At 42.1% G+C, this 20,476-nt stretch overlaps 1 protein-coding gene and 1 pseudogene across 4 annotated transcripts in view; one reads left to right on the top strand and one right to left on the bottom strand.

Annotated features, from left to right (window-relative positions):
- Positions 1–10,581, bottom strand: part of LOC132369177 (cyclin-Y-like protein 1) — a 34,875-nt gene extending 24,294 nt beyond the window's left edge. For 3 of the 4 annotated variants that reach the window (XM_059928558.1, XM_059928559.1, XM_059928562.1), the window contains exons 1-2: positions 10,321–10,581; positions 1,117–1,191 (exon numbers count right to left, since the gene is read on the bottom strand). In XM_059928558.1, coding sequence (XP_059784541.1) covers positions 1,117–1,191; positions 10,321–10,546 — 301 coding nt within the window. In that variant the 5' untranslated portion in view covers positions 10,547–10,581. Of the gene's footprint in view, positions 1–1,116; positions 1,192–10,320 lie in introns of those variants that run through there. The other variant, XM_059928560.1, reaches the window with a different exon arrangement.
- Positions 10,582–13,394: 2,813 nt separating this feature from the next.
- On the top strand, positions 13,395–14,151 carry LOC132369179 (thioredoxin, mitochondrial-like; annotated as a pseudogene).
- The last annotated feature ends 6,325 nt before the right edge of the window (positions 14,152–20,476 follow it).

Here is a 20,476-nt window from a genome sequence, read left to right as displayed (position 1 = left end):
AGCCCCTCTACATGTGAGCAGCTCATGGCTCTGGAAGAAACTGAGAAATAGAGCAAGCCTAACCAGAAATGAGTGGCTCAAGTACACACACTAGAAAAATGCAAGTTAGAAACCCCAGGAGCTTCCAGGTTGGTGAACAGGTAGTACCCTTGCAGAGGGCATCAAAGCTCTGTGCCCTGTCCCCATGCCTGGCCCTATGCATCTCTTCCATCTGGCTGTTCCTGAGTTATATCCTTTTATAAAAACCAGTGATCTAACGGAAAAAAAAAAAAAGCAAAACAACAACAACTAAAAACCAAACCTCCATTTTTTATTGTGCTGCTTCACTTTAAATATCATGGAATGTTCACTTCTTGTATTCCTGCTCTCGTAATCAACTGAAAAACTTGGTGACGTATGGCTTTTTAGCAAATAAACTAGGATTTAACATAACATTAAGGAAGACAAGCAGGCAAGCAGGAGTGCAAAAAATTCTACGGTTCTGATTCTCATCTTAAAACAAGGAGGACACAGGAAATTTATATGAGTTTCACATGCTGAGGATAATCTTCTGGAAAACCCCATATGGCATGTTGCTCTTATTACCCTGGCACAGCAATACATTAGGATGAGAAAGTTTTGAATAGCTTCAAAGTTCTGAGTAGCATAAATCTGGATGTGAGATAGGCTCGTCTGGTTGAACACTGTGTAAAACAGGGCCAAAATCACAAGGCTCAATTCCCATATATAACAACTGATTTTTCTGATTTGATCAAATGGAAACCTAACTGTGACCTAAACCCTATCATTTGTCTTTAACATATGTGCTCTTCGGAGCAAGGGGAAAAGGACAAAGTAGCATGGAGAAATAGACCACATCTAAATCATGTGGCCAGTTGACTATGCTGATAAAGAGGTGGCAAAATGTATAAACAGATAGTCTAAGTGTTCTCCTCCCTAAAACACTGACAACTAAAGGAAACTGTATCATCAACACATTAAAATAAGACAAGTGAATACATAAAAAAAGTGAAACATTTAAACCACTGTAAGAGTTTTTCTAAATACCTCCTATAATACACAAAACAAAAACAGTTTTCACTCTTTTTCTCAGGGAAAAAAAAAGCATTGCCTTACCATCTGTTTGAGATTTGCTCAGAAAAATTGTGCTTGCCCTTGGGTGGTCAGAAGGGTTTGGTTCCAAAGCTAAGTCTGTATAGGAAGAAGAGAAAAAGGTGTGGTGATTTAGTTGAGTAGAAAAATACATGATTTTAAAGATAGCTACACATTGATTGAAACCACTTTTAATAGTCTTGAGAAGAGCTTTTAGTAATGACAAAAAGGCAATTTTAGTAAAGGCACAATATAAAAATTCTATTGGGAAACAGCAAAATTGTAGAAACTCTCCATACATGTGGAATAAAACCATGGCTATGTCTTAGACTTCTTTAACTTGCACCTAAATAATCTATGCCATTTTTAGATGAATCATATATGTGACTCCCCTCCTATTTATCAATTAAAAATTCAGTCACCCTCTTTTAAAGCTGATATTACTAGCACATTCCAGGAACAGTCTCAAGAAGCAAGTTATGCTGTGGCCAACTACTGTCAGATACCAGCTCAATATATCAAATATGCCAAAACGAAGTGAGTTGCTTTTGGCAAATGTTCTTCAGACAATCAAATGGCTAATTCTAACTCCATTCAACAAATGAACTCATTTAATTGGCTGTGGTTTATCTGGGGGCTATTCATCATGGCAGATTTAAGAGGACTACATAAAAGTTCAATGTTCTAATCTAGAGGAACACTTCCATGATAGTGATTTTTAACTTTGCCCTCTATTTCCAAAGCTAAACTCACTTCTTCATTCCACGCTGCATGATTAATTTGGGGCTTCAATAAGAGTACTTTCTGGAGCAGATCATAGGGCTACTAGAAAAACATTTTGGCCATACCTACACGAAAAGGTGGGTCTGCCTGTAGCCCACCTTGCACCACACCAAGGTGGGATAGCGTCTTCTATTTAGGCAGAAATACAAAACAAGCACAAGCTACCACACAGGATAGTAAGGTTGTTGTTTAAAACAAACAAACAAACATAAAAGCCCTATGACACTTCCTCAGCAAAGTCCATCTCAAACCATTTAACCAATCTTTTAAGAAACTGGACCAAGATTCAGATAAAGAGTAATGGTTAAGGCAATTATTTCCCAAACCACATCATAACTGATCTGTTTTTGAAAGATGGCTTTGATGGTCAAAGTGAAATACAAATATATCCCTGCCTCTTAGAGAATCCAAAGAATACACACATTGATATATTAAAAACTAATTAGTCTAGTAGTGAATTCTGTCTAACCCAGCATTCCACAAATGTATCTACCTAGAATCCCCTTTTCCCACCCCGAAAGAATTTTGCACAAACAGTAATTTGGGACTTCCCGTCTTAACAGGAATCTGAGCCATCCATTTGAATGTCATTGCCAGCACTAGTAATTTACAGAGCTAAACCAACTGCTTTGTTCTTCATGAAAATTCCTTCACTGAATTTGAAGTTTATCAAGCTGCTTTTGGAGAAAATATTCTATTCAACATTTTTATGTAAAAGACCCATATAATTATTTTAAAGTTTTTTTCTCCTACATATTTGAAAAACTAAGACAATGGGAAAATAAATTATTTCAGCTGTACACAAAATGGCAGGCAGAGACTTTCACAGCTGCCTCTAACCTATAGCTTCCGAAAGAATTCATGACTACTTACCTATACCAAAAAGAAAGTAAATAGACTACATTTGAATCTAAAAAATAAGCAGAAATGTTTGCAAAGTAGCTGTATTATTTATCAGTGTCTATGGCATGGTAAAACTTAACAATTTTCAATGGAAGTCCAGGAAAATTAAGTGCCAGAATCAAAGAGAAGCAAGCTTTAACACACACACACACACACACACACACACACACACACACACACACACACACACCCGCCAAACCAAGATGTGCTACTACAGATCTAAATACAAAAATCAAGAAGGCTGGGATAAAAGAAATGACAACATGCAAAAAAAAAAAGTAAACTTAGCCCAAGTGACCAGAAAAAAGCTGGCACTCTCCCTACTCTATCCTAGGGGGTTCAAAGGTAGGCACAGGACCCAGGACCGGCCAATCAATCACAGCTGTCCTGGGACTTCCCAAGAAAAGAGAAAGGCAGAACTGTACTCTAGGATCCTTAGCTAGTCTTGAGCTGCTGGACACTCCCCTTGCTATCATGAGGGGAAAGGCTTTTCAGGAGACATCAACAGAGGAGAGCAGAACTGAGGAGATCATTTAACTCCTGGGTCAAGTAGTGCTTAACTCTGTGATGTTCTTTTAACTTGCAACTGAAGGAGACCTGGTTAATCAGCAGTACTGATGATCACACTAAAGGTGGGGAAAGGTAAAAGTCACTTGCTCATTCCTTTAACAAATATCATGAACAAAAATCTGCATGAGACAAAACGATGCTCTGTTTAAAAATTACACACAACCATTCACAATCATTAACACACAATGATTCACAACCGTTACTTTTAGTTGCTTTTCTTATACGTTAAAAAAAAGCTCTAATTAGTGTACAATTTATGTCTTCTTGTTACTAACAAGCGCTCTCCACCCCACTGTTGCATATTTATTGTCTAATGAATACACACTGGCCCATCAAGTGTTATTCCTATACTGGACTTAGCCAATCCCCTATTGCTGGGGATTGGTGCTTACAAAGTTCTATTCTTAAAATATTATGAGGAAAATCTTCATGTACATAGTTTTTAAAATAATGGTTTTATCTCCTTAGCAAAGATCTTCGGAAGTGGAATGACTAAGCCAAAAGGTTAGATCACTTTCACGGCTCCATGTACAATGCTAAATTGCTTCCTAAAGAAGGTGGGGGGCACATTAGGGTATAATGCTACCAATCATGACATTTTGAGTTCCTACCCTTGCTTTGGATACTTGAAAAAAAAAAAAAAAATTCCTACTGATATGAATGAGGAACCTCACTGTAGATCTAATTTGTATTTCTTTTGATTACACAGTTTGACCATTTTCCCACAGTTATCAGTGGTATTTCCACTTTGGTGAGTTGGCCTATCATTTGAATGTACTGTAAACACCAGGGCCCTACTGCTGTCAGTTTGCATGAGGTTTTCAGAAAATATTAATCTTTTGTTTATAGCCTATGTAACCAACAATTTTCTATATAACTTGCACTTTTTGCTAATGAAAAATACCACATCATTATCTTATAGAATGGACATGTGAGCCATTAGACAGTAAACTCATACATACACACAATATTTCTGCACTTCCCATTAACTATCTTCCCAAGAGCCTAAGGAGACTATGATAAAACCTACCACACTCTTCACTATCACAAAGGTAAGACTGCCAACTATTAAGCAAAGCTTTACCACCCACCATCCCTCTCATCCCTCTCCCCACCACATGCACACACAGTAATTTAGAGACTTCAGGAAATTACTGTGCATTCAGGAAATTACATGGATTCTTCCGAAAGTTATTTCTTTAGAAACCTCTAAGAATGTTTTACCCAGGAGAGATATTCTTGAGCTCATGATTAGGGGTTATGATTAAAACTGTATTTTAAGACCCATCATTTTTGTATTATCAATTTAAATTGCAACTTATTTGACAGCATGATAGGTCGATGTAGAAAAAGTATGATTAAAAAAAAATTAAACTCGGTCTTAATGTAAACATTCCTCAGAGGAAACCTGTAAAACACCACCGACACTGAATACTGTTTTTCCTCCAATCTAAGATTCTACCAGTTGTTAAGATCCATCTCAATTGCAGTTGTTAAAAGTGTGAAAACATAGGCGACTTAGAACAAATGAAATGCATTACTGAAGGCTAAAAGTGTTAAAACTATGCTATCAAACTGTCGATAAATGATTTTTCCTTGTTAAAATATTAGAGGGAGAGGGAAGTGACCAAGAAAGCATCTGACAGAAGCAGCATATTTCAGAAAGCGATTAATATCAACATATTGATTTCAATATATTCCAAATAAACAGGAGATGTCAGCAGTTTCTGGGCCAACTGCTGAGCACCAGTTCACTTAACGGTGACCACTGCGTTTACTGAACTGCCCTAGCGTCCCTGTACCGCACAGTGTATTAGTTTTATGGCTCATAAGACAAACATTACAACCCTTACAATTACCATGGAAACTGATGATCTCATCTCTCTGAGTCCACGCTTGCCACCGCAGTCAGGGAGGTCCCGCCAGCCGGCCCTGAGCTGGGCGGCCTCACCAGCGGGGACACAGCAGGCTCCTGCACCTGCCAGGCTACTGCTCACCCAAGCCTTGACCCTGCTTCCCTAGCTTCTGACCATCCTGGCTTCCAAACTTCCCAGCTCTGGTTTCCAACTGCTTCTGTACCTGCCTCTACCCTGGTTCTCAGTTTTGCCTTATTTTAATCCTCAATCAGTGTTACAGTGATCATGACTGAGAGGTGACACATAGGTAAGTACACCTGGCTTTATATATTTCTAAAGAGTACTTTACTCAGTTTCTTGGACTTTTAAGAACCTTTCTGGGTTGCAAGTTACCTTCATTTCATTTCACATTACGCAGTGTTACTGTTTTAACTCTTAAGTTTTATTACTTTAATACACTAAACCGACAACAACAAAAAAGGGTGAGAAAAAAGGTAGTATTCCAAAGAAGCTCACATAATGTCAACAATAAATTCTGTTCCTATATGCCATGCATTTGGAATTTACAGTCCTACTCTCTATCAATACTCATTTTTAAAACCTTGGACAACTCAATTTATACCTAAGAGAAGAATTCCTACACTACCTAACTCAGAACATGGTGAGAATCAAACGAAATGCAAGAGCAATCTATATACTACAGCCTATTTTAGACCCTTATTAATATCGCTTTTTTGTTCAAGCCACTGTTGGCTCTCACCTGAGCTACCGCACCAGCCTCCTAACTGGTCTCCCTCTCTGCTTCCTTCCACCCTTACAGTCTATTCTCACACAGTAGCTGCTCTGATCTCCCTCCACCCTCTCTACCCCCCTTCCCTTTTTCTAAGAATTAACATCATTCCCCTGCATATAATCCTTCAATGGTTTCCCATTACAATTAGACTAAAATTCATATTTTTTGGTCAAGGCCCACTAGGCATACAAGGTCTTAATCCCCCATATTCCTCCTGGCATTCATTCACTCAGCTGCAGCCACCCATCTTTCTGTCCTTGGCACGCATCAAGCATATTCCCTTCTTAGGAACTGCACAGAAGCCTCTTCTCCCACAGCCTCACATGGCTCTCTTAGGACTGCTCATGGGTCGCTAAAGGAGAGAAGCTGTCTTTAACCACCCCTTGTAAAACTGTCCTCCTCCCCAGCCCATTACCTTCATTTTCTTTCTTAGTGTTCTCACTACCTGATGTTATTCTTGTGTCGTCAGCCCCCAGGCACCTCTAGAAAGGAAGGACCTGAGTTAGGATACGGGTTTTGTCTTGTCTAACCACTGTTTGTCCTGCCTCTGGAATGGTGCCTAATAATCATGTTTCAGTGTACCCAAAACCAGTTAAGTTTCTCCCAATTTTCCCACATCATCTAAGATTTCTTCTAATGCTGTCTTTTGATGTGTCTGTCACCTAAGACCAGAGTTAATTTCAGATCTCTTAGAGTAGTAGTTTAGTTACTCAGAATCAAAGACACAAGACAGGTTACCAAGAACCACGAAAACCTAAAAGAGGAAATCTAATGTTCAGTGAAAAATCAATGGTAACTTTAATTTGGGAAAAGAACATTTAATGTTAAAATACCTTTACTACAAAATGACTCACCCTATGAATTTAATGAAGTCGTAAGACAAAGTGTACAATCAGAATGCTATAGGGAAGTATCAATACAATGCATCAGTTTTTACCTGTGTCCCCTGAATAAAGCATTATAATGGGATTATAAAAGATGCTCAACCATAAAGGCTGGGTAAATGAATTATGCTCCAACCATTCGATGGCACAGTAAACAGTTGGTAAAAGGCAGGCTGTAGAGCTATGCGCAGTTGCATGGAAATACGTCACCCTGGAGCACTCTCTAGGTGCCAGCACGGTTCCAGGAGCTTCATGCCGTTACTTTTCTTTATAACAAAAAGTTACAAAGTGGCACATAAAGAACAATCCCATCTTTGTAAAATAAACACAATGTTATGTTTATATGCATACAAAAGGTTCAGGAAGAATCAGCACCAAAATATTAATAAAAATTCTGGATATTCTGAGTGTGAGTGAAGGACTTTTCTGTGTTTTCTAAACCTTTTACATCAAATGTTTATTAATACTGTCACCAAAAAAAGGAAAGATCTGTTGCTCAGAGGTTTTTCCACATCATATTGCCAATTCCTTCCCTACCCACTCTTCAGGGGGATGGGAGGTAGGGGTCACTTGAGAGAGCACCTTTCACCAGAAAATTAGCAAAGCTCCTAAGGTCAGAACATAAAGGCTGTATGAAAAGTTGATGAATAAAAATAAAATCAGATAATAGGACCGTAGCATCTTATTTTCTATTATGACACTACCATCAGTTATATTAGATATACTGTTAAAGACAAAGTAGTAAAAAATTCTTTTGAGTCTATCTGAAATCTATACTACGTTCTTAGGAGTTACTTTTTTGAGATGGCTTGAAGAAATCATGTTCTTCTCCAATGTTTCTGAAGAACAAGACAGAGCATCATTTATGTACGATTTTCTCTAAGTAACCAAATAATTCTTCACTGTAGAAAAGCCAAAATGTTTTATATCTGAGTAGGTATTTCTCAGTTTCCAGGGAAACTGATACAAAATTGTCTGAAATAAAGACATAAAGAGCAAACTTCCAATGTGCCTGTGCTTTATATTTGGTGTTCTGACCTTGTTTCTATGGAAACTTCATTAATAGGCAAATGCTGAAATTGAGGTTTCTCTTATCACTTTATTGAATGCCCCCCCAAAAAAGACAAATTGAAATGAAATTTTAACAATCCTGTTAAACATAAAAAGGTAAATTCTGTACTCATGAACTCTATTTTTCCAGTTCCTGATTTAGCACTCCTTCCTTATCATACATAGTCGTATGCTAAATGCTTAGTACCTTACCTGCCCGCTTACCAGCTTCCCCTAATGTCCCTCTGTCCAGGGCATTCTCGGCTTCAATTGGATTTCACCAGAACAAACTCTTTAAATTATATCAACGTGTTTACCTGACTGATAAATTTAGGCTATTTCATGACTTCTACTTTTATTCATATCCATTGCAATGTATGTACAGACAGAGAATGGAGAGGTAAATGTTGCTTCTGAGTTGTGTACAATCAACTGGAATGGCAATAATCAAAACTGGAGTATGCTGAGATAGGCCTAACTTATGGATAAATTATAAAATATAAGGTGCACTCTAAACAGTTTCTTAAGCATCCCAAGAACTGAATTTGGCATATCTACCACCTCCCAAGTCTGTCTCTTTTGTTCAGTAGCTGTGTTACACAGTCATTTCAGATCTCTAAGTCTTGGCTTCTTCATCGGCAACAGAGGGAGAATATATACGGGCCTTATTTGTAGATGGAAGGGCCAAGTGAAATACACAAGAAAATGCATTGTACATCTTAAAAGAATTCTATAAAGGTCCAATTTTCGTCTCTCATCCTACACTAGCCAACTACTAACTGTTTTTAAAAATCATTTAGAGGCTTACCTTATAGCAACAAGCAGAGCAGTTTTCACAAGTACTTACGTGCTTTGTGTTTAAAGCTACAATTAATTCACATAATTTGTTCATTCTTTCACAATATCTAACTATTCTGAAAAGGGAGTACTTTCCACTTACAAAGCCACGTCCATCATAAGGGTGAATCCACAGGCTTAATTATTCTAACTTTTAAAGAAATTAAATAAACCCAACTAAAATTTAAATAGAAGAGCTGTAAGACATTTCGTCTATGAAATAATGAAATAATCTCTGGCATTTAAATGAAACAAATGGGCCAGTGGGGCTTTAACATCTTTATGATACAATGTTTTATACTTCAAAGAACAGTCTTTATTAAAGTGCCACTATGCTACCCAGAAATTTTTTTTTTTTAACCTAGAGCCATCCCTTTCCAAAATTCTAGAGGCAAAAATCAAACATTTCCTCTCTTCTCTCTCTCCTCTCCTCCCCGACAACACCCACCCCCAGCCACTTAGTCTTCAGAACTTTTACCTGAACATTCTTAAAGTTAAATAGTATTCTACTGGGTGGGGGGGGTGGGGTGGAGGAGGGAGCCATGGAGACATTTTTCTGCAGGATGGATGTGGTATGTTAACTCCCAAACCTTTATATTACAAATTACAATCTGAATTTGTTTTTTCTCCTTTGAAACTTCTGCCCAGCAGTCTCAGGAACCACCTCACCCCTCCCTTAGAACAGGCAACGTGCAAAAGAAGTCGGTTAAGGCTGTGCAGCTGAAGACATACTTGTGTCAAAGTGGGAATTTAAAAGTAATCAGAACTCCATGGGGTCTCCTTTGGTAAAGAAAAAAAACCCAACAACTATTCTCTGCAGCCGTGGCAGTAACGTTTCACACCGTTCACAGTTATTTTAAGCCCCTCTCCCACCATTTTCTTTCCTATCGTGTTCAAATTATAGTTAGAAGGGATAAAGTAGCTTCTATCAGGGCGACTGAAAACATTAAAATCCAAAGAATTTTAGTTAAGAACACCACACTGACTCTGTCCATCTCTATTTTGAATTTAAATGACAAATCCTCTAATGTTTGTCTTAATTGTCTCGAGTATCAACTACCTTAACGAATAGAAGTCTATCATCAGGCCCTTACCTAGTTCCTTCGCTTAGGTACCATCTGGATAGGGAGACGGGATGGATACGCCGAAGTTAGAGTATTTAAGTTTTCATTAAGAAAAGAGAGAATACACCAGAAAGTCTCTGCTAAGTCCCACGAGATGTTAAATAGAACCACGAACAGGAAGGGCCGCGGATTGGAGGGTCTCAGGCCGGGCTGGGAAATGGGAACGGGGGAAAGAACTGGGCATTCGGGTAGGGAAGAGGGAAGGAGACTGGCCGGACGCGACTGGTAAAGAATAAGGGGTGGGGACGCCAAGCAGAGCCAGCCTTCGTCCCCGGTGCCCAGCCCTGGGAGAGCCAACTCCGGGCAAGAAGGAGCCCTAGGCGGCGTCTCCCTCCCGGGGGACCCTGGGGGCGGCGGAGGCCAGAGGTAAGCCCGAGAGCAGACGGCGCCGACCCCGCGAGGGGCGAGGCGCGCCCGCCGCTTCTTACCTTCGGGCATCTCCCGGTCGCTGATGTGCTGCAGGTGGTGGCCTTCGCCACCTGCGAAATCCAACTCGGCGGGTTCCACGGCAGCCGCCGCCGGAGCTACTGCCACCGCGTTCCTGGCCGCCGCCTTGTAGACCTCAGACTCGCAGTCCGGCTCCGCTGACCCCCTGCGCCGGCCCAACTTGGGGCTGGCATTGGGGGACAGGCAACAAGACAGCGAGTTCCCCATGGGGCGCCTTCACTCCTCGCCGCCGCCGCCTCCGCTCGTCCCCCGACTCCGCCGAGCTCAGAAGCCGCCCCCTCCCCCAACAATGGCGCGGCGGGCACTGGCAGCCCGGGGCTATGCCGGGGCTGTGCCGCACATGCAGACGCGACTTCGCCCGCCGCTCTCCTGTTCGCCCAGCCGCCCAGCCGCCGGGCCCCGGGCAGGGGCCCGGCTCCGGCCGCACCCCCGCCGCCGCCGCCTCCCCGGAGCCAACTAGTCTGTGAGGGCGGTGACCAGACCGGCTTATTTAAAAGGGGTGGGAACCAGACAAGCGCTGAGATGCGCAGCCACTGCAGGGAGAGAGCGCAGCCGGAGCTCCTCCTCCTTCCGCCGCCGCCTCCCGACTGAAAGTAGCTAGCCCGGCCGGCCCTTGCCTACCGGAATGTGTCCTTCGGTCACCTGGTTACGACGGACCAATCACGACCAGAGTTCCCTCCACGCGCCCTCCTCAGAGCGCAGCCATGTGACTCACAGTGCCCCGCCCCCGCCCGCGGCTGCCCCGCCCCCCGAGCGGCGCGCCCCGGACTCTGGTTTCCATTCATCTCTCGCGCTCCGAGCTCTCCGGTCCTGCGGGAAGCGCCGCGCGAGTTTGTTAATGGAAGCCGTCCTGAGTCAGTGGGCTCTGTAGAAAGCCCCTGTTCGTAAAATGCCAGTTCAGTTAGCAACTCGGTTTCACCGGGTCGACAGTTGACTCATTTGATGTATTGCTCAGCGAACTTAGTTTCACCCCAATTTTTGACCGTTTTTTATAACTGAATGCTCCTCCTGTCTTGCCTTCCAAAGAGTGTTAGTTTCCGCCTACAGTTTAACCATAGCAACCCCCGGGGCCCTGGTCCTACTCTCAATAAAGAGCTGTGGCTGTGTCTTGAATGAGACTCGAGGACACGTCACCCCTCCACTTCCTCATCAGTAAATTAGGTACCGAACTCCTCCCTCCCACCTCTGAGGCGCTGGGATTCAGCAACTCGCTTTTCTCGCCTGTTTCTCTCTTCCACGGCAGGAGTTTCCAGGTTTCCCTACTTTAGCCAACAACAACGCATAAAGCACGATTTTCTCATACAAACTTGAGAGTCACAAAGTGAAGTACCACGGTCTTGATTTGATGAAGATGATAACGATAGTTAACATTTGGCAAACACTATGCGCCCGCCCCCGTTCCAAGTGAGGTACTCATTTAACCCTCGGGAACAAAATCCTCAGAAACCTTCATTTTACAGATTTTACAGAAGCTAAGTAACGTTCCCAAGGTCACATGATTGCTCAGGGGTGTGGCCAGGATTTGATCCCTGATTGTGTGGATCCCCAAAGGCACCTTATTGTGATCATCAGAAAATAAAGGTAGAAGTCAAATTTGGTTGGAAGTGGCATAGTGTATCAGGATTTTCTTTTTTTAAGGAGGAACAATTTTTTGATGTGGATTTTAAAATACTTTCCCTTCATTCAACATTGATTAGTCCCTCCTACATGCCAGGCACCCGTGTGTGAAAAATAGTCCTGCCCTCAGTGACCTCAGGCACGGTGAGAAAACAAAGGCTTAGAGAGCCCAATAGTCTGAGGTCACACTGCTGCAAAGTACTTAAACCTGAAATTCAAACCTAGATCTATTAACCCCAAGTAGATGCTGGGGTAAAGAGCTTGGTTTTCTTCCCAGAAACATGAGAGCCATTGAATGTTGTGAAGTTAAGGAGTCACTATCAGGTGGTTTGTAGTGAGGTCACGCTTGAGAATAAGTAGGACTGATGGAAGCAACAAAACCCATTAAGAGACTTTATATTCATCTAAGCGAGGAGTGAGGGTTCAAACTAAAGGCAGTGGCAGAGATTGGAGTGGAGGGAAAGGATCTGAGGTCATTTGGGAGGTAGAATAGAAGTGCTCAGTGACTAGATATGGAGCGGGAAGGGGAAAAGAGAAGCAAAAATGGCTGCTAGGGTTCTGGCTTAGGGAACTATGTAGAGTGTGGTTACTTTTTCTTAGATAGTGCAGGAAAAGGAAGAGGTTTGGGAAGGAAGATCATTTTGGGTTCTGTTAAGCAGAACATGGAAATGGAGCTCTCAGGTTGAAAGTAAGCCTCTGCAGGCTAAGTCCATTTTGTGATATCCCAACTTATGTTTTCAAAAATAACACATTAAATCAATTTAAAAATGTGATTGGGGAAATTCCCTAATGTTGACAGCTAAGAATATCACATTTTTCATGGAGCAACTTGGAATCTATGGTTTTAGTAAATGAGGCATCCTATGTAAAATAAAACTGGTAAATGAAAACAACATTTAAAATTGTGTTGTCATTAGAGTATACACAAAGTAATTGAAGCTGTAGGTATAGAAGTGATTCCCTTGAGAAGACATGTATAATAAGGAAAGGAAGAAAGGAAGGAAGGAAAGAAGGAAGGAAGGAGGGGAGGAAGGAAAGCAAGAAGGAAGGAAGAGAAGGAAGGGAAGGAAAGAAGAGGTCTTCAAAAATAGGGAGATTTAAGTGGCATTTAAGTAAACCTGCCAAAGGGAGCAGTGGCAATCAAGGGACCTGAGTATTAATTAGGAATGACTGATCACGTGAGTCCCATGAGGGTAGGGATCACATCTGCTTCTCATTTCTGGAGCAGAGCACCTAGCACAGTACCTGGCCAGTAGATGCTCCATTCGCAATTGTCCAGTGTTGTCCATGAGGCAGGAAAGCTACAAATACCATTGGCTGCGGCAACTGGGTGACTGGGGATGTGTGCAAGCTGGATGGCAGGCAGTGAGTAAAGAAATGAATAGGGAACAGAAGTGCCCTTGACCGGTGGGGAGGGCCGCGCTGTGCACCCCTCTGCTCTCGCTGCAGGGAGATGGCTTAGCGACTTCTCCTGGGGAGGTTCCTGGCCTCCATAATCTGCAGGAAGCCCTCTCAGAGTCAGTGGGCGCCCCTTGCCTCCAGGGCCCTGCAGACCCCACAGCGCAGTCCTAATAACCTGACAGTAACACCCAGCCAAGCCCAGTCAATATACACCACCAGAGTCTGTACAATGACCTTTAACATCCAGGATGGACCAGACTTTCAAGGCTGAGTTGTCAACAGTGAGACACCAGTGGTTGTGGATTTCCATGCACAGTGATGTGGTCCCTGCAAGATCCTGGGGCCAAGGTTAGAGAAGGTGGTGGCCAAGCAGCATGGAAAGGTGGTGATGGCCAAGGCGGATATTGATGACCACACAGACCTCGCCATAGAGTATGAGGTATCAGCTGTGCCCACCGTGCTGGCCATCAAGAATGGGGATGTGGTGGACAGGTTTGTGGGCATCAAGGATGAGGACCAGCTGGAGGCCTTCCTGAAGAAGCTGATTGTCTGACAAGCAGGGAAGCGTCCTGACTGCCCCTGCCCACCTGGGCCCCGTGGTCCCGGGGGACCCAGATAGAACTCATAGCCCTTCTGTGCCGGCCCTTCCTACCTCCTCCCTCTGCCTGGCCCCTGTGGGTCCGTGCTTTGGAGACCAGGCCTCCAAACACAGGAGCCTCAAGTGCTCCCAACCTGGCTGACCGCCAGGGTGGCCGCCCAAGGAGCGGTGCCGCCACCGAGCTGGGACAGCCGTCTCCTCACCCACTCTCTGCTCCTTCTAGGGCTTGTTGCCGTGCTCCCAGGATGCTGGGACAGAGTCCCGGGGCCAGCCTGCAGTAACAGCTTGGTCTCCCTGCTCCCTTCTGATCTGAACCCCGGTGCCTGGCTCATCTGCCTCCTGCATTTTTCTTTCCTGCTGCTGTTTTGTAAAAACAAAACAAAACAAAACAAAAAAAACCAGAAGAAGCAAAAAAGAAACCCAGGGCTTCCCTGGTGGTGCAGTGGTTGAGAATCTGCCTGCTAATGCAGGGGACACGGGTTTGAGCCCTGGTCTGGGAAGATCCCACATGCCGCGGAGCAACTGGGCCCGTGAGCCACAATTACTGAGCCTGCGCGTCTGGAGCCTGTGCTCCGCAACAAGAGAGGCCGCGATAGTGAGAGGCCCGCGCACCGCGATGAAGAGTGGCCCCCGCTGGCCACAACTAGAGAAAGCCCTCGCACAGAAGCGAAGACCCAACGCAGCCAAAAATAAATTAAAAAAAAAACGAAACCCAAACAAGTGAGAGTAATATACATAATTCCCTCATTTTTTGTAGGTCTGTAATAAAGAACTTTATGTGATCCCCTCTAAAAAAAAAGAAAGAAATGAATAGGAGGTGAGAAAATGGAGACAAGGATTCTCTTCCTAAACATTTGGTTGAGAAGAGAGACGTGGTAGTCATCAGAAGGAGATGTACAGTTAAGAATGCTTTTTTTTTTTAAGATGGAAAAAAAATGTGAGTATATTTATATGTTAAAGGGTGAGAGCTGATAGAGAAAAAAGGAGTTTGAGGTTAGAGGAGACAGGAGAATTGACAGAGCGAGGTCCCCAAGAAAGCAGAACTGGATGCATTCCAGGGCAGGCATAGATTAGCTTTGGACTGAGAGAAAAGCAAGGAGAGAGGACCTGGGTGACAGACCTCTATTCTGGGTCTGTCAGAATTGAGACATTTCTGATAGAGGACAGGTTTAGGAAGAGCTCATCTGACGACCTCTATTTTTCTCTATTATAATAGGCTTCTGTTTGGAAAGCTACTCTGGGAAAGAAAGGATAATGTGTAGAGAAGTTTACACATCAGAAAAGCTCAATATACCTAACAAAAAAAGAAATAATATCTTCCCTCAAAGTTGGATAAATTGAAAAGAAATTTGAGCAAAAACCAAGGAGCTCAGGTATAAATAGGTATGTCACAAAAGTGGAAGATGTGAACTATTTGTTCCTCCAAATAGTTAAAAGACATAGCAACAACTTTGGGGGGAAGAGTGTAAAAAATTAAGAAGAAAATGGCATGTAATTGCAAAAAGTGTGAACTTTACAAACCCTTTAATCACATAAGAGACCAAAAAAAGACCACAGGGAATATTCTTCTTTATTAAAAGGCTACCAGGAGGAAAAGGTCACCTCAAATATCAGGGAAGCAAGGATGATTAATATTTAATTTAGTTGTTTAAAAGATATAAGTAAGGTCTGGGGACAAAAACAGGCAACAGATTGAAATGTGGGAAACCACGGTGGAATGGGAAAGGATTCAATGAAGTTCAGTTTCAGTAAACAACATCTTGTTAAATCCTTAGGACCTACTGACTACATTCCATGACAATAATAATATTGTCTGAAGTCCTAGGAATGTCATTAGATACCATTTTGGATGATTCTTGTAGTCTTGAGACAACGCCTAAGATCGTTTCAAAATAGTGCCTGCATTTAACAGCAGATGCATACAAAAATAGGTAGGTGAGACCTTGAAAATTAAAGAATTTTTAATTTGCTAAGCAGAAAAAATATTAGGAAGCATCGTTATGAAAATAGATTTGAAAATATTTTGTTTTAAGAGAACATTGGAGGGCAGTAAGAAAAAACTGTATCCTTTTATGACAGTGGCAAGTCTGGAGAGCAAAAGGAAGCAAAGAGAAGGAATGTGGTTTGAATTAAGCAAGAGTTTGATTCTGTGATAGAATCTGACACCTTGCATATGCCTACTGATGGCTGAACATTCCCTGGGAGAACTTTATGATTAGTGTTTTACATGGATCTGGAGTAAACTCCTTCATTCATTCATCTTATTCACTCAGTAGCTGTTCAATACCCGAGCCCTTACCACAGGCCACACTTTTTAGGTGCAGAGAATGTTGCTTTGACCAAGAAAAACAAGGTCCTTGTTCTCATGAAATTTATCTTCTAATAGGGGAGTCAACAGATAGTCTTATCCATCACATCTCAAACTCATGGCCCAGGATGGCTATTGGTCTCCAGCTATTGTGACTTCATTCCAGACAGTAGGGTGAAGGAGGAGAAGGGAGATTTTTCAGAAGATCCACATAGTACAGTACTTACATATCATTGGCTTAAAGCTTAGTCACATGGCCACACAGAGCTGCAAGGGAGGCTCAGAAAATGTAATCATATAGCTGAGTAACTAATGCAGAAGGGAGAACTAGATATTGAAACTGGATATTGAAAGCACTCTCTGTAACAAACAATCTGTAAGAAAAGATTAGAGAAGTTTCAACTTCAAGAAGGATCATGATAAAATTTCATAGCCCTTTGCAAGCACGTATGAAAAATTTATACAAGGAGTTTTGTAATGATCTTGTCTTAAGCTAAGAGGACAGAAAAAGTGGAGAGAGGCTTAAACTCTAGAATGAAACTAGGTTAGATGCAAGAAAGTCTATGATGGTCAAGTGAACAGGATTATATATCATATTTGTGTGTTGTAACTAATTGGATTCTATCTTGAGTATTACGACTAGTTCTTATAGAAGAGGATTCTGTGTGTAAGTAATATGTACATTTTTTTCTGGACATAGAGTCTACCCTTATCATCATATTCTCAATGATGTATGTAAACAAAAAAAGTTAAGAATAACTATTATACCTGATTTGATGTGGAACAACTTGACTTCTCTCATTCCCAACTTCAGAACATTATAATCCGGATTTTTTAGTAAGTAGAGCATTCAATGGTACTGGTATATTCAGTACCATTGTAGTAAACTACCCAGTGTCTCTTCTACGTGTCTTTTTCTACTCCTTCTGAACTCTTCTCCCACCTTCTCTCTTCTCACAACATCTAGGTTTCTTTCTGCCAAGTGAGTCCGTTGAGATGAGAATGCGAATTTAGTTGAAATGATGCGCTAAAAAAAAACTGAAAAGGTGTTAGTTTACCATACCATCAGGGCAATTAATGCTCACTGGACAGGTCAGTTCTGGCCCCAAATGTCCCCTGTGGCTACAATTCCAAAACAAACATCAGAGACAAACTTTCTGTGACAAGTTCTAGGAAAAGGCTGCAGTTTTAAGAGAGAGTAGGGGTTTCCTTTTGCCTTCCTGGGACGGTCATTTTTCTCTGCTATTTAATGGTTTATTTACTTCCATTTGTCTAAGTGTTACAGGAAATCTAAAATCTTTCTCAGCCCACTGTTAGTGCTTCCTTCAATCACCTCCAAGTGGGGGTGGAAGAGCCTATCTCTTCTGGAAGTGCCTTTCTCTCCTGGTTTTCTAAAGCAGATGCCAGCTCTACTCCCAGCTCCAAAGACTGTAAAAGCATGTGGCCTGCACTTAACTAGTTTCATAAGAGAGCTCCCCTCTACACTTGCCCAGGAAATAACTCACTGCCAAATCCACTTAGAACAAGGCAGAGTGTTTAAAAAAAAACACATTAGATGCTTTCAATTGTATTTTTCTTAATCATGCCAATGCGCCTTTCCTCCCAGCATTTCCATATTTCCATTTGTTTCCCTTGTGTGACATCTTGGTACATTTAAGATATTTCAGTTTTATTCTCTTAAAGTTGCCTTACTGAAGTTAGAACCATTTTCTTGCAGTGATTTAACATGTTCCCCTCAGCATCTCCTAGTAGCCTTTTTGACAACAGCTTCCTCAAATGAAGTTGATGTTAGAAGGAGGAGTTTCATTAAACTTGACAGCAGGGAAAAGTTTGAAGATGTCTTTTTAACCAGGTTTGCCTCCTAGAAACAAAGATCATAGGCTTTAGGACATGAATTTTTTCTCATGATGGCTCTATTTTCCTGTTCTGGAGACAAATCGATTTTTATACTCATAGCATGGCATCGACCCTGAAGTACCTCTAGAACTTTTCTATCAGAAGGGATTAGGACAGCAAACTGGATGGAGGTAGGGGCCAGGGAACTTGTCTTAAGAGTTATATTTGAATAGAAAGAACACTTGGAGAAAAACCCAACAACTGAGGTTACATTTGGGGGGCGGGTAAGGCCTTGTCCCTTCTAGTGACTAGACCTGGGTGCTCATTTGATGAGCCTAGGTTGAGTAATGCTATACACCCCATGAGTTGTTTCATTCCAGTTGTACTTACTACGTAGATAAAATCAAATACTCCTCTGAAAATAATACTTTGTTTATGCAATCAATGCTTTGCCCAGGAGAGGCAAAGAAAAGCCGAGACCACAGAAGCAGCTGAAGCCAATGTCCAAAGTGAGTCTACCCTGTTCTTTGCAAGCAGTTTGCTCTGTCCCACCTTGGCCATCTGGTAAACCTCTACTCATTCTTTGAGGCTTAACTCGAGCGGGTCCTTCTCTGCACTGATTCTCTGACTCCCTCAAGGCTGTGAGATTCTACATCTTCAGAGCATGAGTTCCTTCTGGAAAGCAGCCTTGTATCACATTGTGTGGTCATTGTTTGACACCCTCATTAAACTAGCCACTCCCCTGAGGACAGAGCTATTTTACTCAGCTTTTTGGTATCCCTGGCACTAAGTATAATACCTAGCTTGCAGCAGTCTCAATACATTTTTCTTGAATGACCAGATAAATGAATGAAAAAGTTGAATTGAGAGCACCAACAATCACAATTTGAAAACTGTTATAATTATTTTTTACTTTTCAGTCTTCTCTATTCTCTTTTGTGCCTCTGCTTCTAGTTTCTGTTCCCCTGCAGCATTTTTAAACAACAACAGTCATCTTCTAACGCTCACAATTTTATGGGTGAGGCAGGGCAGAGTGGGGACTGCTCATCCCTTTTCCAGGACTGCTGGGGCCTCAGCGGGAGTGGATCTAGCAACTGGACATGGCAAAGATGGCTCACACAGGGCCACACAGCTGGAGTGTCTGTTATGGCTGTCGGCTGGGGTCCTCGGTTCCTCTCCATGTCACGTCTCCTGAGGCTGGAATGTCCACAGTGGCTTCTTCACTCCTATGTCAGGTGCCTGGTCTGTGAAGGCTGGAACATCTGGGTCTGGCTGGACATCCCTCACCACATGGTGGTCTCGGAGTAGTCAGACTTCTTACTAGACGAGGATATGTAATCCCAGTGTGTTTCACTTCTCTGGTAAACACATTAATCTAAAAATATGGGGGAGGGACTTCCCTGGCGGTCCAGTGGTTAAGACTCTGTGCTTCTAATGCAGGGGGCACGGGTTTGATCCCTGGATGGGGAACTGAGATCTCACATGCCGCATGGTGAGGCCAAAAAATTAAAAATTAAAATAAATAAATAAAAACAATATGGGGGAGGTGTGGTGAGCAGCATTCCTTCAATTAGAGAAAAAAAACCTCAAAGCCAACTTCTTCACTGTTATGAAGTTCGTCCAGACCATCACCTTACAATGGATTATGCTAAATTACTGCAACCATAGCTAAGTCTTATGCACTACCCACCATTCAAATAATTCCTTTCCCCACTTGGTCTCTGAGTTTTTTGGTAGCTAGAAAGAACACAGATTTCTGCAGAAACAACTTTGCCATAGGTTAAGTTTATTTTGTGATGTCCCAACTTACATGTTGAAAGTAACATATAGTCCATTAAATCAAATGGAGAAGAGTAATAGAGGAAATTTCCTAAAGTTTAAGTGCTAAGAATATCTTATTTTTCTAGTGATAACTTTGACAGAGCAAATTAGAATCTATGGTTTCAGCAAAGGAGGTGTCCTATGTAAAATGAAACCACTGATGAAAACAGCATTCTAAATGTTATTATCACTGCTACTTTTAATTAGTAATTTCCATGTGAATGTGTACTGTGAAGTCCTTGACATGCAGAAACGAATACCCACAAAACCCCCAGGATACAGTAATATAAAAGTCCCTAAGGGAGACTCTCCACATGGGACCAAAGGCCCATCTGACCCATTACATAAGGATCTTCCCTTCTGGGAAGTAGGTGGAATGAACACGCTGTTTGCTATTGCCTGCTTTTAAAGCAAGGTATGCCAAGGTCTGTGTGCCCTTCTCCAGAAGTATCAGGGGAGAAGCCTGAAACATCTGCAAGCTCTGTTTAGTGCTCTTTTGGGTAGAAATCATGCTTTGCTGGCATTTTATGTTTCTATAAAAGAATAGGGAGAAACT

This window comes from Balaenoptera ricei, chromosome 7 (genome assembly GCF_028023285.1).
Source record: "Balaenoptera ricei isolate mBalRic1 chromosome 7, mBalRic1.hap2, whole genome shotgun sequence".
Lineage (NCBI taxonomy): Eukaryota > Metazoa > Chordata > Mammalia > Artiodactyla > Balaenopteridae > Balaenoptera > Balaenoptera ricei.
Note: the sequence above shows the minus strand (reverse complement) of the source record. Positions and strands in the feature narration are given on the sequence as shown.